The following is a 27,847-nucleotide window of genomic DNA, read 5'->3' as shown; positions in this document are numbered from 1 at the left end:
GATTTGCTCCCCTACCCTCTCCCTGTCCTGGTGGTGATGATTCTTGCCGGAAGATTGTTCCTCAGATATTTTATACCTTCTGGTATTTTGCTCAAGTGCTCATTCTTCATGTGTTAGCCCTAACAGTGAGTGTCTGTGGGCTGTGGGGGAGGGGAAGGAAAGAGTAGCACATTTAAGCTCAATTCTCCTCACCTTGACAACCACCCACCACAGCGCTTCCACACAAAGCATGTGCATACTTTAAGCAGGAGTCACTGGATGTCAAAAGTGGGAGAACCCGTGGCAATTTCCCCTCCCGAACTGGAGCTAGTAAGATCAGCCCTGCTACCGACACCACAGCCTAGGTCTGCTAAAGCAGCCCAGACAAGGGCTTGAAACTGTGAGCTTCATAGCTACTTACTGCCTACTCACCCATAGCAGGGAGCCATGACAGTGATGTTGATGGATGGTGTAATGGTTGCAGCTGAAACCCTTCATGCCTTAGTTACCTTCACACTTGATTGGTCCAGTGCTCTCCTGGCTAACCTACAATTCTCCACCATCTGTAACATTCAACTCGTCGAAAATTCTCCCACCGGTATGATGTTCTGCTCACCCATCATCCTCGCCCTCACCAACCTACATTGGCTCCCGGTCCCCAGCACTTTGAATTCTCATCCTGCTTTGGCCTTGCCTCTTTCTAGCTTTGTAACTACCTCCAGCAGTACAGTCCTCTCTCCTCCCCCTGAAGCCATTGTCTTCTGCATCTCCCCTCCCTGAGCCCTACCATTGACAGCTGTGCTTTCAACTGTCTGGCCCTCACACTCTGACCTTCCCACCTTAACCCCCCCCCCCCTCTGTCTTTTGTTTATGACACCTAACATCTCTCTTGTTAACTCTTCTAGTGCTTGTGTAATGTCTGTTGCTAATGGGTCAGGTGGGTTTAAAAAAATTATCACTCTGCTTTCATGCTTCATTGTGAACTGTAATTTTGTCACATCAAACCAAAAGCTTCCTGCGAGAGAAGGGGACTCAGACCCAGTGACCTGGCAGGAGTTGCACAGAAGCAGCCCAAGGTGACTCATCATTTGAACACAAGTGATTCCATAAGAGTGAGTTGGTGTATTGTTTCATTAGCTGCACTGTAAGAATGTGAACATCTTTGATTTGCATAGACTCTGATGGGAGTCATTCTTGCCTTTCATTCCTTTCTCATCTCCTACCACACTTGGGTTGTACATTGTTCAACCTGTTCCTCACTTGTGTTTTGCTCATTTGGTGACTCGTTAGGTATAACACTGGAGCACTCTAACCATGTGTGGAATTTGTACTTGGACTGTCTGGGAAGGGACAGATTTGGAAGGGAAAGAGTATTACCCTTTTCAGGGGTTGGGAACCGTGGTGTTTGGGAGGTTGCCATATGTATTTTTTTCTCTGGCAGTGGGGTATATCAAAGGCAGCTTGGTTTCAAAGTGCAAGTCCCTATAAAGCTAGCTGGAATCATCTCTGTTTGGCAAGGAAGCGAATGCCTTGAACTTCAAAATCAAAAAATAGAATTGAACTAGCTTATTGCGGAGATTACATAGAGGTCACCGTGCAACAATGGCTTATGAAGGACAGCGAGTTGGGCAGTTTCGATCATCTGGATGACCCCATTACTGGCCTCTGCTTTTTCAGCTGAGTCTGTTCAGTTTGATTTTTTTTTTGTTAGAGCTCTGCAATGTTTTTATAATACTTGCTGCACTGTCTGTTTTGGAAAGGAAAGCTATACTTGTAGCAGTGCCAGGGAGTTGCTTTGGCTCCTGGTCTGTTGTAGTCTATTGAAACACAATGGCTTTTACGTTGGAATCTTGTTTCTTTGTTTGAATTCCATTTTATTTTTAGTTTTTTTTGTTTTAAATAAATTTAAGACAGTAAATTACTTAAAAGGATTTAAACACTGATCCATATCTGCCATCTGTTTTTTTTTTGAGACAGCAAGATTATTTTCTTTGTAATATTGTGCAGACTTTATTTAACAGGGGAATAGGGAGGGGAATAGAACCAAGGACTTTACATAAACGTTTAGCTTTTTTTTTAAGCCTATATGATGCTGGTAAGTTCTTGTTACATATTTTGTAATAAAACTGAGCTGGTGCCTTTACAGCACCAGTGACATTTAAGTTTGAGTATTGAATAGGGTACAGGGACTGAGTATAAATTAGGTTATGTAAACCAAATTAAATGGATATCACAGGCACCTTGTCCATCTCCCGTAGATGGAAGGATGCTGACTATGTAGGCACCTGAACTAAATTCTGCTTTGAGGTGACCGTGAGAACTTGGCGCTCCTAATTCTATGGTGATTGAGTAAAGGAACATGCTAACAAAAGTCACTGTACTACTATCTGACACTTGTAAGGTGAGAAGTTATCTATCCTATTATTCCCACACACACCCATTTAAAAATGTGCTTTCACGGTTGTAACCTATTTTGGTCCATATAACCAATTCTAGTGTTGATACAATGACTGTTCCTCATTCTCTCATCGCCTATTACATAGAATCGTATCTGGGGAGCATTCTAAAAGGCCTGGGTACCCTGTAAACTGAAGCTTATTTAGCATTAAGCCTTGTTGAGTGATTTCTAACTGGTGAGGGCATCATCTGTCTGGATTGCAGTGAAAAAACGAAAGTTTTGAATTTATATTGCATCTTCCTGACCCTCGGGACATTGGCTTCACAGCCAATGAAGAACTTTTGAAGTGCAGTCACTGTTGTAATGTAGGAAACATAGCAGCAAATTTGCACACAGCAAACTCTCTCAAACAGTAATGTGATAAAGCCCCGATAATCTGTTTCTGTGATTGTTTATTGAGGGATAAATATTGGCCAGGACACCAAGGATAACCTCCCTGCTCTTCAAAATAGTGCCATGGGATCTTTTACGTCCATCTGAGAGCAGATAGGGCCCCGGTTTAATGTAGCATCGGAAAGGCAGCATCTCTCAACAGTGCAGCACTCCCTCAGTACTGCACTGGAGTTTCAGCCTAGATATTTGCGCTCAAGCCCTCGAGTGGGACTTGACCCAGGACTCCTGTGATTTAGAGGTGAGGTTGCTACCAACTGAGCCACAGCTGACAGCCAACAGAGGGAATGTTGTCCAGGATTTCCTTTGCTGCTTGTTCTACAGCAACTCCAACTGGAGGCATACTTAACGCAGACACCGGCTGCATACAGGATCAGGCAGATAACCTGCCAACAGTCGTTGTCCAGTTTCGCACAGGAATGATAGCCACTTGAGAGAATCTATGCCTTTTAGAAGAAGAGGGAAGGAGAGAGAAAAGGGTAATTTGTTTTTGCATTGGGACGCAAAACTGTTAGTGAATAGGAAGCACCCCGTCTATTGGAATGGATCATGTATTTTTTTTCTGAACTAACTCTCTTTTTGTGTATGATACACAAGATGTGTGTTGCATTAAAATTTCATGTCATAGCTATGCTTAATAGGCTTTGAAACTTTTAATCTGAGGACTTTGTACATCCCATAAGTATGTGGTGATGCATTGTTGGTGAATTTTGATGCTTGGTCCCATGGAGGGGTAAGACACAGGTTCACATTGTGATTCTAAAGGGAAAGAAAGGCTGATACTTGGGGCACAGACCAGAAGTGTCTGCTTGGTCAACAGGCAATTCAATGGGAGGCTATCCCCACAGACCTCCTGAAGGTAATTGGACGAGGGCGTGAGGGAAGACATTGAAGAGGGGAATGTTCCAGCACAGAAACAGGTCATCTAACGTATCAAGCAGACCTTTGTGTTTTTCTTTACTTCAGCCAATCTAATCCCATTCTTATCACTTCCTTTTACTAGTGTTTCAATCAGCTGTCTAATTTCCTTTTAACAGGATTTATGGGCTGTGCTTCAACAACAGAAGATTCAACATTCCAACTCCATCTATCCAGATTTTTTTTCTTAACCAAAAAAGGAACAAAAGGAGAAGGTTATCTTTAAATTTATGTCTCTCATCGCTGTCTTGCCAACCATGGAAGTGATCCATCACAGTGGTGCAGTGGTTAGCACTGCAGCCTCACAGCTCCAGGGACCCGGGTTCGATTCTGGGCACTGCCTGTGTGGAGTTTGCAAGTTCTCCCTGTGTCTGCGTGGGTTTTCTCCGGGTGCTCCGGTTTCCTCCCACAAGCCAAAAGACTTGCAGGTTGGTAGGTAAATTGGCCGTTATAAATTGTCACTAGTATAGGTAGGTGGCAGGGAAATATAGGGACAGATGGGGATGTTTGGTAGGAATATGGGATTAGTGTAGGATTAGTATAAATGGGTGGTTGATGGTCGGCACAGACTCGGTGGGCCGAAGGGCCTGTTTCAGTGCTGTATCTCTAATCTAATCTAAAACTTATGATAAACTTTAAGACCTCAATGAGCTAACTGCTCAACTTTGTCAACTCTAATGGGGAGAAAATAAGGCCTAACTTCTTCAGTGTTTCTTAGTAACCTAACTACTCACCATTGGTACATTGCCCCATTGCTACTGCTTTGACAAGCTTATTATTATAAGATGCCCAAAATTCCCACAATACTCCCTTGTACAAGCTCAACTTGGGGCGGCACAGTGGCGCAGTGGTTAGCACTGCAGCCTCACAGCTCCAGCGACCCGGGTTCAATTCTGGGTACGGCCTGTGTGGAGTTTGCAAGTTCTCCCTGTGTCTGCGTGGGTTTTCTCCGGGTGCTCCGGTTTCCTCCCACAGCCAAAAGACTTGCAGGTTGGTAGGTAAATTGGCCATTATAAATTGCCCCTAGTATAGGTTGGTGGTAGGGAAATATAGGGACAGGTGGGGATGTGATAGGAATGTGGGTTAGTGTAGGATTAGTATAAATGGGTGTTTGATGGTCAGCACAGACTGGGTGGGCCGAAGGGCCTGTTTCAGTGCTGTATGTCTAAAAAAAAAACTTCACCTTCTTGCCCTCGAGTTCGATACCTGTAGGTACAAAACTGAAGATTCCGTTTACCATTTTATGGCCTTAGCTATTTGCATTGTCTCCTTCAATGTCACAATGACCTGGGTGTATCTCCACACCAAAGTTCCTCTGCTTCTTTCCTTCATTTGAAGTTTTTAAGGGGTACATTCTTATAATTCTTACAAGCACAACCTGCCCCTTAGAAATCCACTCCAACTGCCCAAGGTTACTTTATGAATCTCCAAGTGTTTATTAAGCATATAAAAAATACTTTGGTTGGTGGGGAGATGTATGTAAAGTATCGACGTCTAAATGCGTGTCTCTGGTCATGCCATGGGGCGGCACAGTGGTTAGCACCGCAGCCTCACAGCTCCAGTGACCCGGGTTCAATTCTGGGTACTGCCTGTGCGGAGTTTGCAAGTTCTCCCTGTGACCGCGTGGGTTTTCGCCGGGTGCTCCGGTTTCCTCCCACAGCCAAAAGACTTGTAGGTTGATAGGTAAATTGGCCATTATAAATTGTAGGTGGTAGGGGAATTGAGGGAAGGTGGGAATGTGGTAGGAATATGGGATTAGTGTAGGATTAGTATAAATGGGTGGTTGATGGTCGGCACAGACTCAGTGGGCTGAAGGGCCTGTTTCAGTGCTGTATCAATAAGTAAATAAAAAACATCAATTTTGCAATGTTATTAAGAATATAAAAAATAGGAGCAGGAGTAGACCATACGACCCCTCGAACTTGCATTCATTCAAAAAGATCATGACTGAGCTTCTATAAAACTTTTTTTTTGTAGTTGGGTAAATTGTGTTGGAGGTTAATGAAAACTTGTTGCTTTTGTAAAATGTCTTTTTAGAAATCCTCTTCCCTGCATTTGCAAAGCATTCTTCAGTTGAGTGATTGTATTTTGTGATCATTGCTTGTAAAACGAAAGATGAAAATGCTGTTGGGGTTCTGCCAAATGATGCAAGTGTGTTTACTCAACAGAGTGCAGTTATCTGACCCCCTCCTGTTTCTACCACCAATGTCAGTGAAGTTAATGCAAGGTCAGAGGGTGTACTGTGGGGTCATGTGATTTGAGGCTGCTGCAAGACTCTTTGCCAGGAGGGAAAAGTATGGTCTCACTGTTTTTGTTAAAGCCGATAAAATCTTTTATGGGCTGCTATACTGGTTTGCAATTTGGCGCTAAACCTGGTTTAATTAAACGATGGGGAAGAGGTCCTACTGCCTATAAATATGATACATGTCCACTGGCAACGAGGCCCATCTGTGAAAGATGTCAACAATCATCCCCTGCCCCCACCCCCAGCCGCTTGTTAAATTGCCTAAAGTGTTTTCTCAGCTGAAATGAGCTCAAATGGTGGATCACTTACTTGGTAACTGCAGGTACGCGCAGAGGATTCTTCAGCAGTGACTTAATGAGGCTTCCAGTGCAGGATGACTCAAGTTTGCAAGTACATTTTTTTTTAAACTGCAATCTCATTGTTGCTGTACGTGGCACACTGGAGTGAGATGTTGAGGACAGTTTCCTACAAGACAAAATGTTGGTTCTGATAAATACATGTGCTGTTGAACAGTAGAATGGGTGCTGTTAAGTAGCTGCCCATGCCTCGTGCCTTATGGGGAGAGGGTGTCGTGGACGAGTGAGTTACACCAGTCCATCTCCAGCAATAACTAGTGACCAGCCGAGAGGCAGTGGTGGCAGGTGCCTTTAGGGCTCGATTATTTGGCACGCCTGCTTAGTTGGGAAACGGTGTGGACGCAGGAGGGATGCATTTTAAAATGTAGGTGAACTGCTCTCAATTATATGAAAATATAAAAATAAATGTCCACAGTTCCATCAGGACGGCGTATGTGGTGTGCAAGGCTTGACCACAGAATACAGTCCTTGTTCATGTTGTGAACATGAATCCTAGAATATTAGGGACAGTGAAGAGAGGGCACAAGATGGTGTCAACAGAAATAACTGTTTGTTTGCAGTTACAGACCAAAAAATTAGGTGGAAGGTGCATGTTTGTGATAACAGGTTCAGAATTCACTGGGCTTCTGAACCCAAGCCCTTGGGTCTCTCTGATCTGCCTTGTAACCTAGTTTTGGTGTTTGCAACAGGTGCATGTGACAGCCAAGATCCGAGAACTTCAAATATGGCTTACAGCTCCCTGATAGCCCAATAAGTGAATGCGCTACCGAATGTGACTAAGGCATATAGAGGCTGGAATGTTTCATTTTCCATTCTGTGTTCAGTTAGTTGATCTCTGCCTTAGCAGTCGTCAGGACTGTGCAATTGGCCATTGATGTCAGTTGGAGTTGGGGTAGGGAGATTGAGCTATGGTTTCCATTCTGAACCATTGTCCGATGATGGTTAAGTTGGTGTATGTGGATGTTGTTCGATAAGGATATTGGATTCAACTGTCATACCCCTCATGTTTGTGGAACCTGTGGGCACTCAGTGTCGAGGGTTGCGTGTTGAGAGTGGTCACTTGAGTGTTTACCTGCTGAGGAACTCTACCCCAGCCATCAGAGTTTGGGGGGAAGGGAGGAAAATAATGCCAGGTGAGGGGAGTATTGAGCAGAGTCATAGGAGCATAGGAGCAGGAGTAGACCATTCAGCCCATCAAGCCTGCTCCACCATTCAATACAACCATGGCTGATCATCCGCTTCAGTGCCTTTTTCCCACACTGTCCCCTTTATGTCATTGGCATTTAAAAATCTGTCAATCTCTACTTTAAACATACTCACTGACTAAGCTTCGACAGCCCTCTGGGGTAGAGAATTCCAAAGATTCACAACCCCCTGAGTAAAGAAATTTCTCTTCATCTCTGTCCTAAGTGGCTTCCCCCTTATTTTCAAATTGTGTCCCCTGGTTCTTGACTCACCAACCAGGGGAAACATCTTAGCTGTATCTTCCTCAACACCCATTCCCACCTGGTTTTGTGTCATCTGTGAAATTGGAAATATTACATTTAGTCCCCACATCCAAATTATTGATATATATTGAGAACAGCTGGGGCCCAAGTACCGATCCTTGCGGTACCCCACTAGTCACAGCCTGCCAACCCGTTCATTTCTACTCTTTTCTGCCTGTTAACCAATCCTTAATCCACGCCAGTATATTACCTCCTATCCCACGTGCTTTTATTTTGCTAACCAACCTCCTGTGGGGGGCTTTATCAAAAGCCTTCTGAAAATCCAAATATACCACGTCCACCGACTCCTCTTTATCAATTTTGTTAGTAACATCTTCAAAAAAAAAAACTCCCAACAGGTTTGTCCAACATGATTTCCCTCTGTGTTGACTATGCGCAATCAGATCATTATTATTCAAGTGTCCATTTATCACATCCTTTAGAGTAGATTCTAAAGTCCAACTTTAAATTCTGACTGGGAGAATCAAGTGCGAGCAGCCTCCTTTTGACTGGGCGGACTTGTGAATGGGAGTCTCATAGTGAATGCGTTACAACTTGAATGTCTGTGTGCTAAGCAAATAAACTACAATATGTGAACATTTGGTTGAAGAAAATCCTTTTGGTTTGAAAGGAATTGTCAGTGTCAGCCCCTTCCCCCCCCTTTTGTACAAAGAGGCTTTATATTGAAAGGAGCAATCCTTGGAGCCCTGCTCTTAGAGACAGAATTTTACAGCTGGCCAATAAAAACAAACTACCATAAAACCCACAGTATAAGGCATACCTATCCACAAGTTTTAATTACCTCAATGTAGAGAAATGACTTAATAGGACTACCAAGATGACAGCCGCTATGAAACAAAAGGGATACACACATTGCAAGTACAACTTGCACAGTGCATTTTTTATCGTGTAAAGTCAAGGCCACCAATTGCATGTTTCAACAGTTAAAACAGATGGAGCTCAGAATTTCATCAGCCATCTGGAAGTTTGAATTTGACATCAAAATCATAGTGTTCTCTTGAAAGCATGAATAAAAGAATGAGTTAGTAATATTTTATTATGTTTCCGGGATGTGGGCAATGCTGGCAAAGAGAATCGAGGAATTTGGGGATTGGATAGGAAAATAGAGTTGATGTCGAAGATCAGCCATGATCTTGTTGAATGGCGGAGTAGGCTCGAGGGGCCGCGTGGCCTAATCCTGCTCTCATTCCTAGTTCTTAAAGCTGCATTTGTCGCCCATCCCTTGTTGCCCTGGGAAGGTGGTGGTGGTGCACTGAATGGCTTGCAAAAGCCACTTTCGACGGCTGCAAGAGTTGACCGTGAAGTGCGTGGCTGGAATGTCACTTCTCTGGAGGACCTTATTGAACAGCCATGTTTTTAACAGTTCCGCTGTTTTCTGGCCAGTTTGTCCACCTGGTGGGAATCTGAAAGTTTCCCGATCAAATCTGGAGTCAGACAGGGCTGTCCTCTGTCCCCGGTCTTGTTTGTTTGCTGTATTGAACCCTTTGCTGAGTCTATTAGGAAGGATGCGAGCATAAGAGGGGTGACAATCCCAGGCAGCGGAGGCACTCAGGTCAAAACCTCCCTGTACATGGATGACGTCGCCGTCTTCTGCTCGGATCCGCTGTCCGTGCGCAGACTGATGAGCGTCTGCGACCAGTTCGAACTGGCCTCGGGAGCCAAAGTTAACCACGGCAAGAGCGAGGCCATGTTCTTTGGGAACTGGGCTGACCGATCCTTTGTCCCCTTCACCGTCAGGTCAGATTACCTGAAGGTGCTGGGGATATGGTTCGGAAGTGCCGGGGCGTGCACCAAAACATGGGAGGAGCGAGTAGCCAAGGTACGACAAAAGTTGGGCATGTGGGGGCAGCGATCTCTCTCCATTGTGAGTAAGAACCTGGTCATCAGGTGCGAGGCGCTCACGTTGTTGCTCTACGTGGCGCAGGTCTGGCCCATACCCCACTCCTGCGCCGTGGCAGTCACCCGAGCCATTTTCCGCTTCGTCTGGGGATCTAAAATGGACCGGGTCCGGAGGGACACGATGTTCAAATCTCTGGACATGGGCGGGAAAAATGTACCCAACGTGGCCCTCATCCTGATGACCACCTTCGTGTGCGGCTGCATCAAGCTATGTGTAGATCCCCAGTACGCAAACTCCAAGTGTCACTACGTGCTGAGGTTCTATCTGTCCCCGGTGTTGCGAAGGATGGGCCTGGTCACATTGCCGCGGAACGCTCCGTGCAGTTGGGACGTGCCGTACCACCTATCCTTCGTGGAGCAGTTTCTGCGGAAAAACACCTTTGACTACCGGTCCATCAGGCAGTGGTCTGCACGGAATGTCCTCAAGGCCCTACGGGAAAAGGAAACGGTGGATCCTGTCGGATGGTTCCCCGAGCAGACCGTCAAAGTCATTTGGCGGAATGCCTCATCACCAGAACTTTCAAACAAGCACCAAGACGTAGCTTGGCTGGTGGTGAGAAGGGCCCTCCCCGTCAGATCCTTCATGCACACCCGAAGTCTCGCCCCCTCCGCACAGTGCCCCCGCGTTGGCTGTGGTGGGGAAGAGACGGTCGCCCACCTCCTCCTGGAATGTGCCTTTGCAAAGCAGGTGTGGAAAGAGATGCAGTGGTTTTTCTCAAGGTTCATCCCAAGCAGCTCTGTAACACAGGAGTCTGTGCTCTACGGGCTGTTCCCAGGGACGCACACCGAGACAAACATCAACTGCTGCTGGAGGGCTATCAATTCGGTGAAAGACGCTCTTTGGTCTGCCCGAAACTTGCTGGTCTTCCAGCGCAAAGAGTTGTCCACCACCGAATGTTGCAGACTGGCACATTCCAAGGTCCAGGACTACGTGCTGAGGGACGCACTAAAGCTTGGGGCAGCCGCAGCAAAGGCTCAATGGGGAAAGACCACAGTGTAAGGTTCCCCCACCAAGCTGAACTGAGGGGCTGGATCCATGGGAAACCCCTCGAACTGTATCGTTAATATTCTGAATTGCTGTAAATGTAAAACTGTAATTGACATGACAATTGTGAAACGGAAGGGTTGGGAAGAAACTCATGACAGTATTGAAGGAAACTGATGTCCCTTGCAATGTTTGTATTTTTTGGTGCTGTTTGGAAACTGTTTGGCAATGTAATTTTTACAGATTTTTATGAATAAAGTATATTTTGGAAATAAAAAAAAAAGTTTGTCCACCTGGTGCTATCTTACAAATTACCAGATTTATTGCATTTAATTTTGCAAAGCGGGATTTGAGCACCCAACCCCTGAATTGCTAGCCAAGTACTATATTAACCGAAACAGCCACTGTAAATTCCGTATGCAATGTTGATACCCCGGCTGTGCAGCCACTAATTTCTATCGTTCCGGCAGTCCCTGTATGTCAGTGGCCCTCTGTACAGTATATATTGAACACAAGAATAAAAGAAATAGGAGCAGAAGTAGACTATATGGCCCATCGAGCCTGCTGCGCCATTCAGTATGATCATGGCTGATCTTGGGCTTCAATTCCACTTTCCTGCTCGCTCCCCATATCCCTTAATTTCTTGTGAGACCAAACATCTATCTAATCCAGCCTTAAATGTATTCAATGATGGAGCATCCACAACCCTCTGGGGTAGAGAATTCCAAAGATTCACAACCATTTGAGTGAAGTAATTTCTCCTCATCTCAGTCCTGAATGATTGGCCAGATATCCTGAGACTGTGTCCCCGTGTTCTAGATTCCCTGACCAGCAGAAACAATCTCTCGGCTTCTACTCTCTCAAACCCCCTTTCAGAATCTTGTATGTCTCAATTAGATCGCCTCTCATTCTTCTAGACTTTGGAGATTATAGGCCCAATTTACTCGGCCTCTCACCATAGACAAAAAATTCTGCTTTTCTATTTTTCCGACCAAAGTGAACAACTTCACACTTCCCTACATTATACTCCATTTGCCATCTTGTTGCCCACTCACTTAGCCTGCCTATATCTTTTACCAGCCTCTTTCCCCCCCCCCCCCTCCACCTCCCCGCATCTTGGCTTTCCACTGAGCTTTGTATCATCAGCAACCTTCGGTCCATTACTCTCTCTCTCTCTTCATCCAAGTCATTAATATAGAGTGTAAATAGCTGAGGCCCTCACACTGATCCTTGCACTACCCCACTATTCACTGCCCGCCAACTTGAAAATGCCTCACTTATGCCCACTCTCTGCTTCCTGTCTGTTAACCAATCCTCTATCCACGCTAATATATTACCCCCAACACCATGAGCCCTTATCTTGCCTATTAATCTTTTATGTGGCACCTTATCGAATGCCTTTTTTTGAAAGTCCAGGTATACTACATCTACTGGTTCCCCTTTATCTACCCTAATAGTTATATCCTCAAAAGAACTCTAATAAATTTGTCAAACAGGATTTCCCTTTAGTAAAACTGTGCTGACTTGTTCTAATCATACAATGCTTTTCCAAATGCAATGTTAAAACTTCCTTAATAGTTTCCAGCATTTTTCCAATGATTGATGTTGAGCTAACTGGTCTGTAGTTCCCTTTTTTCTCTCTACCTCCTTTCTTGAAAAGTGGTGTAACATTTGCCAACTTCCAACCTGACGGGGCCATTCTTGAGTCTAAGGAATTCAGGAAAATCATAGCCAGAGCATCCACTATCTACAGTTATCATCTTTTAGAACCCTAGGTTGAAGGCCATCTGGTCCCGGCGACTTGACAGATTTTTCATCCCTCACGTTTCTCCAATAGTTTTAGGAACATGGGAGCAAGAGTAGGCCATTCAGCACATGGAGCCTTCTCCGCCATTCAATATGATCATGGCTGATAATCCATTTCAATGCCTTTTTCCCACACTCCCCATATCCATTTATGTCATTTGTATTTAGAAATCTGTCAATCTCTGCTTTAAACATACTCAATGACTGAGCTTCCACAGCCTTCTGGGGTAGAGAGTTCCAAAGATTCACAACCCTCTGAGTAAAGACATTTCTCCTCATCTCTGTCCTAAGTGGCTTCCCCCTTAGTTTCAAATTGTGTCCCCTGGTTCTAGACTCTCTATTCAGGGGAAACATCTTGGCTGCATCTACCCTGAATATCCCTTTAAGTATTTTGTAGGTTTCTCGGCTGATATCAATATCCTTAATTTCCTCACTTCTTTAAGAGAGTGCCATGGGATTTTTTACATTCACCTCAGAGCAGACGGAGCCTCAAGTTTCATGTCTCATCCGACAGACTGTGCTCTCTCAGTACTGCACTGAAGTGTTAATCTAGATGATGTGCTCTGAGGTAGATGTAAAAGATCCCATGGCACTATTTTAAAGAAGAGCAGGGCAGTTATACCCTGTGTCCTGGTCAATATTTCTCCCTCAACCAACATCACTAAAACAGATTTCCAGTCATTAACACTTTTCTGTTTGTCGGAGCTTTTTATGTGCAAATTGGCCGCTGCGTTTCTTACATGACAGCAGTAACTAAACTTTAAAAGTACTTCAATGACTGTAAAGCATTTTTGAACGTCCTGAGATCATGAAAGGTGCTACATAAATGCAAGTTCCTTCTTTCATTGTGGATGAATGTAACCTAAATTTTAAGCTAATTAACCTTTTATGCAAATTAGCTGCTTCAAGCACACATGCAGGTTGCCTACCCAGTCAAAGTGCGACAGGACATTATACAAAAAAACCTATGCCTGCCATAGTGCGTATTAGTGCTGCAGGTTCCAGTAGGCCTGCTGCTAGCTCGCTCATCACCCGAGTGTTGGCAAGTAAATTTAAAATGTTTCAATAACAAATTACAGAAGGCAGTAGCTGGTTCAGACTGTGCTATCCCGATCACACTTGCCCCCTCGCATTTAGAGTCTCCTGGAGGATGTGCAATCCAAGCAGCTGTACCTCTTTAATGAATGCTTGTTCACCTCGTGTCCGTCTAGATCTATTCAGCAGTCTGCAATATCAATGTCAAATTGGCAAGAAGTTTACTGGTCGAGCCAAACCTCAAAAACATAGGAATATAGAACATAGAAAACCGACAAGATTCCCTACGAATGGCACAGACTGTCTGGTCTCATTCCTTAGATAAAACACACACCATTTGTAATCTGAATAGGATGATTCCAGTTGCAGGCAGTTCCCTGACCCAGTTTTATTTTTTGGGGGAGCGTGGGAGAGTGGACGTGCACACGCACACACGCAGAAAATAAGTCAAGTAAAACACTTGACTGTGTGTCATTTTTGCAAGTCTGTTATTTATTCTCTCCTTCTGTCATATGAAATTCACTATACAAAAGAGGACCAGATCATGAAGTCCCGATTGTAGTTTAAACACAGTATAAAATGTCAGAAGGCACAGACAGCCATAATGGTGCCGTTTATAGAGCAAATTTTCTAAATCTATTCCATTTGGCATCACAGTGCAAGGGGGAAAGACCAAATATTTCAAGTTTGTTATTGTATACAAATCTCATTTTAAAATAGTTTACATATTGAAACGCGTTCCAAGAACAATTTACAGACTGCAATCTGAATTCCAGCTAGTTAGGACAATTTCCAGTTGAAGATGTTCAGATGGCAAACTGGGACAATCATTTTTCCCCTCTCCCACCCCCCTCCCCCCCCCAAACACCCCTGAGACTAAATTTACATCTGGGTATCTGATCATGTGGTAATTACGGATGAAAAATGCCATAGAGCTCATCTCCACTCAACCATCCAGAAGAACTCCCTCGTTCACTCTAGCTGCAGCATCAAATTGCTTTTATGTAATTCAGTGTTTTTTGTCTCCAATACTGTCTGTAAATCTATTGCATGTGTTGATTACTCCAGGTGAAAGAAAACTTTCACTATCAGTTTTTTATGTTTACCTTTTATTAGAGTGAAGCCACTGCAACCCCCCCCCCCATCCCCCCAACTTGTCTGACTCTCTTAATTTAAAACATTGTGCCAAATCTTCCTGGAGTGGGGCAACTCACAGTTGGCAACTTTAGTTATATCTTCTCCTGCACCCTTCAACCCGCATCTATTTTTGTGCTGCAACTGACTGGAAGTGGTAGCTGGTAACGGCACGGTGAGGGTAATGGAACATCTGGGATCTTCGTGAACGACGGATCCAGCTGGGTACCTCCTTAACCAATGAGGTTTAAGAATTGAGAAAGACGCAGAGGAACAACAGAGAAGGAAACCAGGTGGAATTAGTCAAATCAAGAACAAAGAATTAACGAGAGGGCAGGAAAGATTGGATTAAAAGAGAGAAAAGTAAGAAAAGCTAATAAGTATTTAAATTTGCCTCAAAATCTCTAACAACAATTTACAACATGTAGGAATGAGACTTGATGGTTCTTTTGCAGAGATTGATTGGCATTGGGTTATTAATGATCACATTGTTCAAAGGCTACTTGCGCTATTTTCTGTGGTGAGTTTTAACAGGCAATTAATTTGGAAATCAAGTTCTTAAAAATAACGGGGAGGCTAAGGGTGAGATGCCATTTGTACAAGGCAATCAACATAGTGCCCTAAATTGACCACAGGTTTTTGAGATACACATTGCACAGTAAAGGCCTGCTCAGGTGAGGAAAAAAAACCGGACCCGAACCCGACAAAACCTCATCAGACCCGGCCCGAGTCCTTCCATTCTTTCCCGAGCCCGACCCGACCACCGGAACGTTCACTTTACCTACCTTCCGATTCAGTTTCTTTTTAAACAACCTTTCAAGTCCAATTAATACTGTGTGTTGCGGACCCGGAAGTGCGACCCAACCCAACCCGAACATGACACGTGTTGGGTCCTGTTGCGTTCGGGTCGGGTAACAGGCCTTTAATGTACTGCATGTTGCTTGCTCCCTTGAACTTGCTGGCTGACCTGCACATAAATAATGCTGTGCGTTGTTATTTTTCCAGGAAGATTTGGCACATTAGCCTGGATTTACCTTCTCTCCGCCCTTTACTACCTTTTATACCTCAATCAGATCAGCTCTTTACATTGAAAAAAACTACATTTCTCCAGTCCGATGACCCATTTTACATCAACTTGCATTTATTTAGTGCCTTTAATGTAGGAAAACAGCCCAAGCTGCTTTACAGAAGTATAATTAGAAATAAATGGACTCTGTCAACTAAATAAACCAGTTTTTGGACTAATTTCCATCCACCAGTGTACAGTGTAAACATTTTATAATAGTTGGCTTGAAGGACAAAGAAAGTGTAGAGGGGAGTAATAATTAACTAGGTCATGTTTAATGCCCAAATGGATACTCTTGCATTACATACAAACATAGAAATAGTAGCTGGAGTCGGCCATATAGCCCCTTGACCCTGCTCCGCCATTCAATAAGATCATGGCTGATCTGATCTTGGTCTAACTCCACTTTCCTGCTTATTCCCCATATCCCTTCACTCTGCTACAGTTCAAGAATCTGTCTATCTCAGCCTTGAATATACTCAATGACTCCGCCTCCACAGCTCCCTGGGGTAGAGAATTCCAATGATTCACAACTCTCTGAGAGAAGAAATTCCTTCTCATCTCTCTCTTAAATGTGTGACCCCTCATTCTGAAACTATGCCCCTTGTTCGGGATTCCCTCACAATTGCCGTGGGACCCGTGGAAACCACATTTTTGGTGCAATATCTGCTGTTCGCATCTGGGATGCACAGAGAAATTCTTTGCAGTGCTGAAGCCCTGACAGAGAAAGTCCATCCCTGGGGGAACTGTATCTCGGCCCATATCCCAGCCATGGTAGCATCATATCCCAGCACGTTCAAAATAAAGGCCTGCTCGGGTATGAAATTGAAACCCGACTTGGGGCCCGACCCAACCACGTCCAACCTGAACCCGACCCAGGCCCGAGTCCTTTAATTTTTTTTTCCCGCGCCCCGAGCCGATCCGACTACCGTAATGAAGTTCACAGAATCACAGAATAATACAGTGCAGAAGAGGCCCTTTGGCCCATCGAGTCCGCACCAATGCATTAAAGACACCTGACCTGTCTACCTAATCCCATTTGCCAGCACTTGGCCCATAGCCTTGAATGTTATGACGTGCCAAGTGCTCATCCAGGTACTTTTTAAAGGATGTGAGACAACCCGCCTCTACCACCCTCCCAGGCAGTGCATTCCAGACCGTCACCACCCTCTGGGTAAAAAAGTTCTTCCTCAAATCCCCCTTAAACCTCCTGCCCCTCACCTTAAACTTGTGTCCCCTAGTAACTGACCCTTCAACTAAGGGGAACAGCTTCTCCCTATCCACCCTGTCCATGCCCCTCATAATCTTGTACACCTCAATCAGGTCACCCCTCAGTCTTCTCTGCTCCAGTGAAAATAACCCAAGCCTATCCAACCTCTCTTCATAGCTTAAATGTTCCATCCCAGGCACCATCCTGGTGAATCGCCTCTGCACCCCCTCCAGTGCAATCACATCTTTCCTACAATGTGGCGACCAGAATTTCCAGCTGTGGCCTTACCAAAGTTCTGTACAACTCCAACATGCCCTCCCTGCTTTTGTAATCTATGCCTCGATTGATAAAGGCAAGTGTCCCATATTCCTTTTTCACCACCCTATTAACCTGCCCTTCTGCCTTCAGAGATCTATGGACAAACACGCCAAGGTCCCTTTGTTCCTCGGAACTTCCCAGTGTCAGGCCATTCATTGAATGCTTCCGTGTCGCATTACTTCTTCCAAAGTGTATCACCTCACACTTTTCAGGGTTAAATTCCATCTGCCACTTTTCTGCCCATTTGACCATCCCGTCTATATCTTCCTGTAACCCAAGACACTCAACCTCACTGTTAACCACTCGGCCAATCTTTGTGTCATCCGCCAACTTACTGATCCTACCCCCCACATAGTCACCTATGTCGTTTATATAAATGACAAACAATAGGGCACCCAGCACAGATCCCTGTGGTACGCCACTGGACACTGGCTTCCAGTCACTAAAACAGCCGTCTGTCATCACTCTCTATCTCCTACAGCTAAGCTAATTTTGAATCCACCTTCTCACGTTACCTTGTATCCCATGTGCATTTGCTTTCTTGATAAGTCTCCCATGTGGGACCTTGTCAAAGGCTTTGCTGAAATCCATGTAAACTACATCAACTGCACTACCCTCATCTACGCACCTGGTCACATGCTCAAAAAATTCAATCAAATTTGTTAGGCATGACCTCCCTCTGACAAAGCCGTGCTGACTATTCCTAATCAAATTTTGCCTCTTCAAGTGGAGATAGATTCTCTCCTTGAGAATTTTATCAGAAGTTAATCATATCAAACAGGTTAATGTGCTCTACCTTGTCCAAATGTTGTGATCCTCCGTTCCGGCAGCACGTTTCCTGCCTTGACGTCCCGGCTGAATGTTCAAATTTTGAAGGAGACTTCCCTCCCTGAGCAAGGCAGCACTGTCCATGTCCAACCCGACCCGACCTGAGCCGGAGCGCCGGACCCGGAAGAGAGACCCAACCCGACCCGACCCGACCCAGACACATGTCGTCGGGTCTGGTTGGGTTCGGGTCGGGTAGCCCATGCTTTAGTTCAGGAAAGGAAGTAAGAGAAGTTGGGAGACAGGAAAATATCGAACTACGTTTTACAAATGTAACTGATTTTTTTTTTTTGGATTCCAATGAAAGAAGATTTTGAAACATCTGAAGTGCACATACTGTCTCCTCCTGCATGAGCCGTGATTTTGAATTTTGGGTTTTCTTTGATCTTGTAGGGCAGTACTGTATCGGTTAATGGAGCCTGGTATGGTATAGTGGAAGGGACCAAGTGTGGGAATGAGAGAGAAATGGACCAATAGAAAACTGGAGCTTGGAAGGAATTTTGAATTCAGGCAGGATGGATCTAATCTATTGGCCAATAGAATATGATGGGCTCTCTTTTCTACACAATCTTTAAATTTTTTTGTAAAAACAAGTCTCTTTTTTTTTCCCCCCTGTCTCCTCCCCTGGCAAAAAAAAAAGCAAGTATTCCTAAAGTAAAGGTCAGAACAGAGTAGTGCCAATGCCTAACTATAAGGGTTTGACGTTGCCCTGTTGGTGCATACTTGTGTTTGAGGAATGCTGAGGAGGATTGCATTGAGGTTGCATTTATGACTGAAACTCTGGGTTGAGGCGTGCCCAGACTTGTTGCCATTCTATGCTTTTATTCATTCCACGTAAAGGACAACCTTCTGCATTGAGGCCAGCTACCCAAAGTGAAATATGGCCATCTAGCAATGACAGCTGCTGCAATTCACTAAGCTGTTCCAATCACCCTTCATCTTGATGCCCAGACTAGATTTGAAACTTCGCAATTTTTCAAAATGGATGACCTGAATGTTGTAATTTCTTGGAAATACGTTTGAAGGTAGGGTTTCGAATTACGATGTACTGTCTGAATTTCTAATGATCTTTGGTTTAGACAGCAAGTACTGTTCTCTCACTGGGAGTATTCATTTCATCGTGGTACTTTTCTGTTGTCTGTGAACATTATAATGGAGACACATTTTTAACTTGGCCTTGTCTGGCATATTATCAAGATAACTCTGTAGAGGTAGAGTTGCAACATGTTGTGGAGTGTTGCTGCAAAATTTCTGTGTGAGAGAACATGGTGATGTGAGTGCAGAATTAAATGTCGAGTGATTTTGATCAGCGTGTTCATCACTGCATTTTTTTTTTAGCTATCTTTAAAAAGTTTGCCAATGATGAAAGCAGCTTATCTTTTTATTCCTCACCATCTCCTTACCTCCGGAGACGTACTTTACATTAATAATAAACACAAGTGAATACTGGATATACTGTAGATGGAAAATGGTTTGGGGGTTGTTATTTCTAGTTTTTAGACTAGCTTTCTCTTTTGGTAAAAGCCGTTTGTCAATACCCAACAGAGCAGTGATGTTTGACAAATACTGAGTTGGACGTGTTTAAAATTGCCCTCAGGGCTCAGGATATGATGGAGAATGTCTCTCCAACTCCAGTTCCAACAGGCCAAAGATGGTGCAACATTCTTGGTGAAAAATAAATTATGTCTTCATGAAGTCTAGTTGAAGGGATTAGCAAAATCCAAATAGCAGCATTAACATGTCTTAACATCTCTTCTGGCATTACATAGCATGTTTATTAAAAGTATAATGCTTGAGCTAATTATACAAAAATCATAATTTTCTGCATGTATGATTTAGATAATCGCAGTTTATTATTAAAGTGCATTTTAGCAATACAGATTCTGTGTGTCTCCAGGCTGTACCTGAATAAAGCTGTTTTAAGTGTGTAGGAAAGCTAAGCCCACGTCCTACAACTCGCACTTGATTTCCATAGTGGCCGCATGGCTTCTTAAACACAGCAGCCCCAAAGCTTGGAGTAATTTATTAACATTCTCCAAGTCCTCTACAATTCTGACATCCTCAGGCCTGCCACCAGCAATGAAAGCAATGCCTCTGTTGATAGTCATCTTTCCTTCATTTTTTGACGCTTTTGTTGCTCTGAGATCCGAGATAGTCTCTCATCCCTGCTACTCTTCTGTATAACAAGCGCCCCCGAGCCTTCAGACCCATAGGTTATAAGGTTACGCCACTGAGTGATGAAGTAACTGAGCTGTCCACCACCAGATCTGACTGCAGTACTTTCAGCCCATCCATCGCTGAAGGAGGCTATTTGGCCCATCGAGCCCGTACTACCTCTTAAGATCATTCTAGAGGGAACTGTTGAATAAATTGGAAGAGTATATGAATCACGTCGTTTTGCTGTCATGGGCGATAGTGGGCAGACAAGGTCAGAGGAAGGAAGGAATGCACTGTTTTTGATGCTGTTAATAATTGCTTCCTTATTCAGTATGTTAGTAAATCTATCCTGGAGAGGATATTATATTAGTTTTAGAACTCGGTAGTAATCCTGCAGTCGTATTCAGTGTCCTTGTGAGTGAACATCTTGGCTACAGTGGTCGTTGTAATGTTAGATTTGAGTTTGTGACCAATGAATGATAATTTAATGTTGGTAACTGATGTCTGGAGAGCCAGATTTTAATGTATGAGTCAAGATTTGAGGAAAGCTGTTAGGCAAGAATAGCTGATCCGTGCTGATGAACAATATTAGAGGAAAGGATCATGGTGACAAAGAAAATTACAGCACAGGAACAGGCCCTTTGGCCCTCCAAGCCTGCGCCGATCCAGATCCTCTATCTAAACATGTCGCCTATTTTCTAAGGGTCTGTATCTCTTTGCTTCCTGCCCATTCATGTATCTGTCTCGATACATCTTAAAAGACCCTTAAAAGACGTGAAGCCTGAATGACTAATTCGGCAGGTTTGTGGGGAATTTAATTGTAAATTATTTGATTATGTATGAAAGGTACAGTGGTCAAGAGAGTGGGATTAAAATACTAAGCAATGCTGGAAAAAATAGTGAGGGAAAAGCACAATGGAAAACTAGGAGTAACGGAAAGGTGTTTTTTGGTTGAGTTTAAAAAAAAACCAATTAAAATATTGTATTGGCGTTCTGAGAGATTAATCAGGGGAGGTTAGGTACAAGGATAAAACAAAACCTTGATGAGCTCAATAGATAATTTACATTAGTTTTTCAAGGCTGAAGACCATGTTACAATCTTGATAATACAGGATAGGTGCGCAGCTAAAATTGTTTCAAAATACAATTATTACTGAAAGATTCTTGGCTAAGATTAAGATGCTTAAAGCTGAAGGGGTAGCTGGTTCCATTTGCCCGACTGTGCTGTAGCAAATAAAATATGCTGTACATGAGCCATTCGCTCTCAGTCTCCATGGTTTGGGATCTGGTTTGGTTCTTATGGATCGGAGGAAGGCTCATGTAGTCATGTTATTTAAGGAGAGAAGAAATCAGACTTCAGGGGCTTGATTTTCAGTCTAGTTAGCACCGCAGCCTCACAGCTCCAGTGACCCGGGTTCAGTTCCGGGTACTGCCTGTGCGGAGTTTGCAAGTTCTCCCTGTGACCGCGTGGGTTTTCTCCGGGTGCTCCAGTTTCCTCCCGCAGCCAAAGATTTGCAGGTTGATAGGTAAGTTGGCCATTATAAATTGCCCCTAGTATATGTAGGTGGTCGGGGAATTCAGGGAAGGTGGGGATGGGGTAGGAATATGGGATTAATGTAGGATTAGTATAAATGGGTGGTTGATGGTCGGCACAGACTTGATGGGCCGAAGGGCCTGTTTCAGTGCTGTATCTCTAAATAAATAAATAAGTCAAGTCCTGGATAATTTCCGGGTTCTGACCCCGCACCTCTGCTGCATCGCTCGTGCAATGCTATTTTCAAATGCTGCTGACCTGATTGGGCAGGAGGCGAGCCCAATTAGAGGTACTGAGTGCTTCCAGGAGGCGGGAGCTGTCTGCCTGGTGCCAGAGGCTAAGATGAGTGGCAGCCATGTTGGGGTTTGCCATTGTTTTGCCGGGTACAGCAGGCAGCAGAACCAGCACCAGATGTAAAATGGAACGGAGGCAAAACTAAGGTACTGCGGTTGACCTGCACAGGATATCGGGGCTCCCGATAATTAGAAACATTTAAAGAAACGCTCTCTTCCCTTTGCCCCGCGGTGGACCCCAGAGCTGTGCATTAACATGCACCAGAGTGTTCAGCTTCGCTGGAATCCCCTTTCAAAATTGAGGTGTCGACTTCCCTGTCCCGTTAAGTAAAGGCCTGCTTGGGTCACAATAAAAAAAAAACCCGGCCTGAGCCTGACAGAGCCACATCGGACCCGAACCCGGCCACCGGAATGTTCCCTTTACCTACCTTGCGACTCCCAATCTGCAGGAAGCTGCACCGTGAGCGTGATGACATCATAGAGACGCTCACTGCGCAGACTCAGTTAGAGGTATGCAAAGGAAACCCGACGCGAGCCCGAATTCCGGACCCGGATGTCCAACCTGACCTGACCCCAACCCAAAACGTGTTGTCAGGACCCGTCGGGGTTGAGTCGGGTGGCAGGCCTTTACATCAGTACATGGGTAAAGGCTTGCGACCCGACCTGACCCTGACGGGATCCGACGGCATGTGTCGGGTTCGGGTCGGGCTTCCGGGTCCAGCGTTCGAACTTGGGTCAAGTTTCCTTTGGACACCTCTACTCAGAGTTTCCCTCTTTGACATCCCGGATTCCCAGCTCAGGTAGGTTTTTGACTTTTAACACTTCTTGCTGTGTGTGTGTGTGTGTCCGATCCGAGCCGGAAAGCCGGACCCAGAAGAGCAATCTGACCCGACCCGAACCCGAACCCAACACGTTGTCTGGTCCTGTCGGGTTTGGGTCGGGTAGCTGGCCTTTACCGTTAAGAAGCTCCTGAAGAAGTTAATGGGCTGTTTATTGGAGGCAAGCGGCTTCCCCGTTCCCTCCCAACCCTCAACCGCCACCCCCCCCCACCCTGACATTGAAAATCGAAGACTGTTCCAGAGACGACCTCCGGCACTGCGATCTTCAAATCGTGTCCACTCTGGCTCCTGATCCTGCAGCCCTTTAAAAATCCGGCCCCAGAACTTTCAGGTCTGTGAATTTGACACTGATTGTAAGCAAGCTGTTGCAAAGATTCATACAGGATGTGATTCATGAACACTTGGAAAGTTTGGCAGTTGCTGGGTATTCCCAACATCGGTTTAGGAAACAGCCCTGTATTACTAACCTGATTGAAGAAGTGACCGGTACGGTGGATGTTGCATATGTGGATTTCCAGAAAGGCTTTGATAAAGTACCACACAGGTGGTTATTAGAGAAGATGATATATATATGGAAGTATTGGATATAATTATAATGTTGGATAGGCAATTGGATAAGATCTCACAAGCTGGGGTTTGTCATTACTCAGAGTGAATGGGAATGAAGCCTGCTTATGAGTGGAGTTCCACAAAATTCCATGTTGGGACTGCTGCTGTTCCTCATTTTCATGACCTGGATTGAATATAAATAGTACAATTTTTAAACTCTCATGACCTGAAAATCTTGACAGGATGACCAGATTTAGTTCAAATCTGTAAGTTGCTGATGATTGAGACCAGTTAGAGGAACGACCCCGTATTCAGTGTCCTTTTACTGTGAACAGATATAGTGTTGTGCATTTGGGATTAGGAAACTAAGCGCATTTATACCAAACAGGGCGACTCATTAAAGTTAACAGATCAAGAAATGAACATGGGAGTAATTGTGATTATTCATTACAGGCTTTTCCAGCAACATGAGGTGACTATAGAGAAAGCAAATAAAGCTTTGGATTGTATTTGCTGGTATAGTCAAGTACAAAACAGAGAGCGCTGAACTGAAATTATACAAGGCTTTAGTATTGTGCTTTGGAATACTGCATCTAGTATTTTTTTTTCTCTTTCAAAGGTGATTGCATGGTTAGCAGGTGAGTTGGTGGTCTACATGGTTACACTGCAGGCTTGATGGCCTTTTCCCATGCCCTTTGTCAGTATTTCAAGACCGCTGCCTCAGTTCTCTTTCCTCAACATCTCCCATTGTTGTCTGGACTTGAAAAATGATGAACTAATGAATTTCCTCAATCCAAAAATCAAGTCCATATATTAGCCACTGCTGCTACTTACTGCCTTTGACAGCCTTCCAAAATCCAGCTTTCTTTTCGGTCAACTGAATTCCATTTAAACCAATCTCTGCTTTTTATCCCCTATTTTCATATCGCCATAGCTCTGAAACCCATCACCTCTCCTAATCTTCCAACCTCACTTTCTTTACCATATGATTGCTCACATTTTTTCCAAGGTGCATTCCTTGATTCCATTCTGGACTTCATCAGACCCCCTCAAGAAACCCACCCTTAATTTATTGTCTTTTTGACTATTGCCTTATCCGCAACCTTGCATTTCTTTGTTCACCGCCTCATCAGTCACCCCACCCATCCTCATTTTCAAATTGTCTGTTCTGATTTCCACCACATCCACAACACCTAGACTGGATTAATCAGTCCGAAAGAACATCATATATGATTGTGATCATCTGCTTCCACTCCTTGGTCTTTTCGATCTTTGTGCCAGCCTCAACCCTCAAATTCCTCATTTGAGAAAAGGACTTGCATTTATATTGCGCTTTTCACAACCACCGGGCGTCTCAAAGCTCTTTACAGTTGAAGCGTAATCACTCTTTAATGTAGGAAGCACGCAGCCAATGTGCGCACACTAAGCTTCCACAAACAGCAAGGTGATAATCACCAGATAATCTGTTTTTGTGATGTTGATTGAGGGATAAATATTGACGAGGACGCCGGGGATAACTCCTCTGCTTCAAAATAGTGCCGTGTGATCTTTTATTTATTTATTGAGATACAGCACTGAAACAGGCCCTTCGGCCCACCGAGTCTGTGCTGACCAACAACCACCCATTTATACTAATCCTACATTAACCCCATATTCTCCACCACATCCCCACCATTCTCCTACCACCTACCTACACTAGGGGCAATTTACGATGGCCAAATTACCTATCAACCTGCAAGTCTTTGGCTGTGGGAGGAAACCGGAGCACCCAGCGGAAACCCACGCGGTCACAGGGAGAACTTGCAAACTCCGCACAGGCAGTAACCAGAACTGAACCCGGGTCGCTGGAGCTGTGAGGCTGCGGTGCTAACCACTGCGCCACTGTGCAGTTATGTGCACCTCGGAGATTAGATGGGGCCTCAGTTTAACAACTCATCTGAAAGACTGCATCTCCGATTGTGCACTCCCTTGTGCACTATTGTCAGCCTTGATTTTTGCGCTGAAGTCCTGGAGTGGGACTTGAACCCGGTATCTTGTGACCCAGGGGTGAGAGTGCTACCGGCTGACAATGGTCCACTCGGGTGTACTCCAGGGTCCATCTAGCCTTATTAGAAACAAATACACCTCCATTTGGAACTGAATCACTGCTTACTGGAAAGGGTGTCTGAGTTGCACATTGTGATTCGTGATTATGTCCCTCTAAAGAATCAGCACAAATATCCACCACTGCATCATAAGTTATTTTGAAAAGTACAGTTGTTCTTTCTCTGTATTCTACTGTGTCTTTCTGCAATATACAGCAAAGATCCCTAATTTCTGTTTTGTGCAGCTATCGAGGACTTGATAGATGGTGTTTACTCTCTGTCCTGTAATTTCCACTTCAGCTTATTTATCAGAAGGTGCCACTTAGAGACTATAAATAAACTGCCTCCTTGACATCCTGTTGTCTCATTTGGGAAAATGTGCTGCATGGTGTGGTATTAAATCCCATACAAATGGGGAGGGTTATAGGTTAGATCATCTGAAGTGAAGAGGGGCAAGGCACAAGTGGCCTTAGTGACCTGATCACCATACGTTAATCCCTATTGGAGCTCCAAGTGTGTGGAGTTTGGGAGAGGACAGGGTCGATGCATATTTGATGATCCATAAATAACTATTATTAAGGCTGAAACCTGGAAAAGGGGCGATTTGGGGGAGGCACCGAAAGGCTCTGATCATTTTTTTTGGAGAAAGAGGGGTAAATGGGGAAAGAAGTGTCAGGAAGAAATTGGGAGCTGGAAGGAAAACAATGGCATTGCTTCTTTGTGCAATCTGCACTGCAGTGTAAATAGAGTTTCAGTTGCACTGTGCAGAGTTCAAAGCTGTACCACATTCCAACTAAGAATGGATTGGATTAAGAGGAAGCTAGATAAGCACATGAGGGAGAAAGGAATAGAAGATTATGCTGATCGGATGTGAGGAGGCTCATGTGGAGCATAAATGCTGGCATAGACCAGTTGGGCCGAATGGCCAGTTTCTATGCTGTAAAATCCTGTGCAAGTTATTTCAAGTTATTTATTTCTTTTCTTTTCAGTACGGATTGGGTGGAGATTATTGAACCTCGAACGCGAGAACGCATGTACGTTAACCTGGTGACGGGCGAGTGTGGTTGGGATCCACCGCAGCGTGTATGTGTCAGGCAGTCGAGCGAGAACCAGTGGTGGGAGCTATTTGACCAGAACAACAACCGGTTCTATTACTACAATGCTCTTACTAAGCAGACCGTCTGGCACCGGCCGCAGAACTGTGACGTTGTCCCTTTGGCCCGACTTCAGGCGATGAAAAGGAATTCTCAGTCTGAAAACCGGGGACAGCAGCCTGGGGACAACGCTCCGAGCCGAAATAATTACAGTGGTGAGGCTCGAGCTTTCTCAGCCCAGCTGCCCGGAATCCAGGGAACTGAGAAAGGGAACGAGACTGTTGGGGTTGCACAAGATCTGCAGGATTCAGAGAGTAGGAAGGAATGTGGAAGGTAAGTCCGATTTTTTTTTTTTTCCTCACTTAATTCTGCTCCTGGGCTAACAACTCAAAGCAACAACATGCATTTATAGTAGCACATTTACTATAAAGTGCTTCACGGGCATGTAATCAAACAATATTTGACACCAAGTCAGATAAGGAGACTTTAAGGACAGAAAAGAGAGGTTTTAAAGAACATCTTAAAGGAGGAGAAAGGCAGACAAGTTTAGAAAGGAAATCTCAGAGCTTGTGGACTAGGCAGCTGAAGGCACAGCTGCAAGGGATGCACAAGAGGCCAGCACTGGAGTACATAGATCCTGAAGGGTTGTCTGGCTGGAGGAGGTTGCAGGGATAGGGAGGGAGTTGCAAACAAGGATGAAAATTTTGAAACTGAGACATTGCTGGACTAGGAGCCAAGGCATGTTAGTGAGCACAGGGATAATGTGTGAATGGGAATCGGTGCAAGTTAGGATACAGACAGCAGAGTTTTGGTTGAGTTCAAGTTTATGTAAGGTGGACGATCAGTTTTTAAGAGACTGTGCTCCTTTATCTTGGCTACATCATTTTTACTGTCCTTGTAGATTGCTAGAAATGTGCAGAATCAGATGGAGAAACTGGTCCTTTTCAGCAGTTAATGAGACTGTCTGAGAGTTGCCATTCTTTTTTTCGCCTCCTTGTCTCAAGAGACAATGGATAAGCGCCTGGAGGTGTCATTGGTTTGTGGAGCAGCGCCTGGAGTGGCTATAAAGGCCAATTCTAGAGTGACAGACTCTTCCACAGGCGCTGCAGATAAAATTGGTTGTCGGGGCTGTTACACAGTTGGCTCTCTCCTTGCGCTTCTGTCT

The 27,847-nt window shown here is 44.5% G+C and overlaps 1 protein-coding gene across 2 annotated transcripts in view; it reads left to right on the top strand.

The window, feature by feature from the left end:
- Positions 1–27,847, top strand: part of arhgap46b (Rho GTPase activating protein 46b) — a 167,235-nt gene that overhangs the window by 42,713 nt on the left and 96,675 nt on the right. For both annotated transcript variants that reach the window (XM_068048576.1, XM_068048577.1), the window contains exon 2: positions 26,578–27,015. In XM_068048576.1, coding sequence (XP_067904677.1) covers positions 26,578–27,015 — 438 coding nt within the window. The remainder of the gene's footprint in view (positions 1–26,577; positions 27,016–27,847) is intronic.

This window comes from Heterodontus francisci, chromosome 16 (genome assembly GCF_036365525.1).
Source record: "Heterodontus francisci isolate sHetFra1 chromosome 16, sHetFra1.hap1, whole genome shotgun sequence".
Taxonomy (NCBI): domain Eukaryota; kingdom Metazoa; phylum Chordata; class Chondrichthyes; order Heterodontiformes; family Heterodontidae; genus Heterodontus; species Heterodontus francisci.
This window is presented reverse-complemented; position numbering and strand designations above follow the sequence as displayed.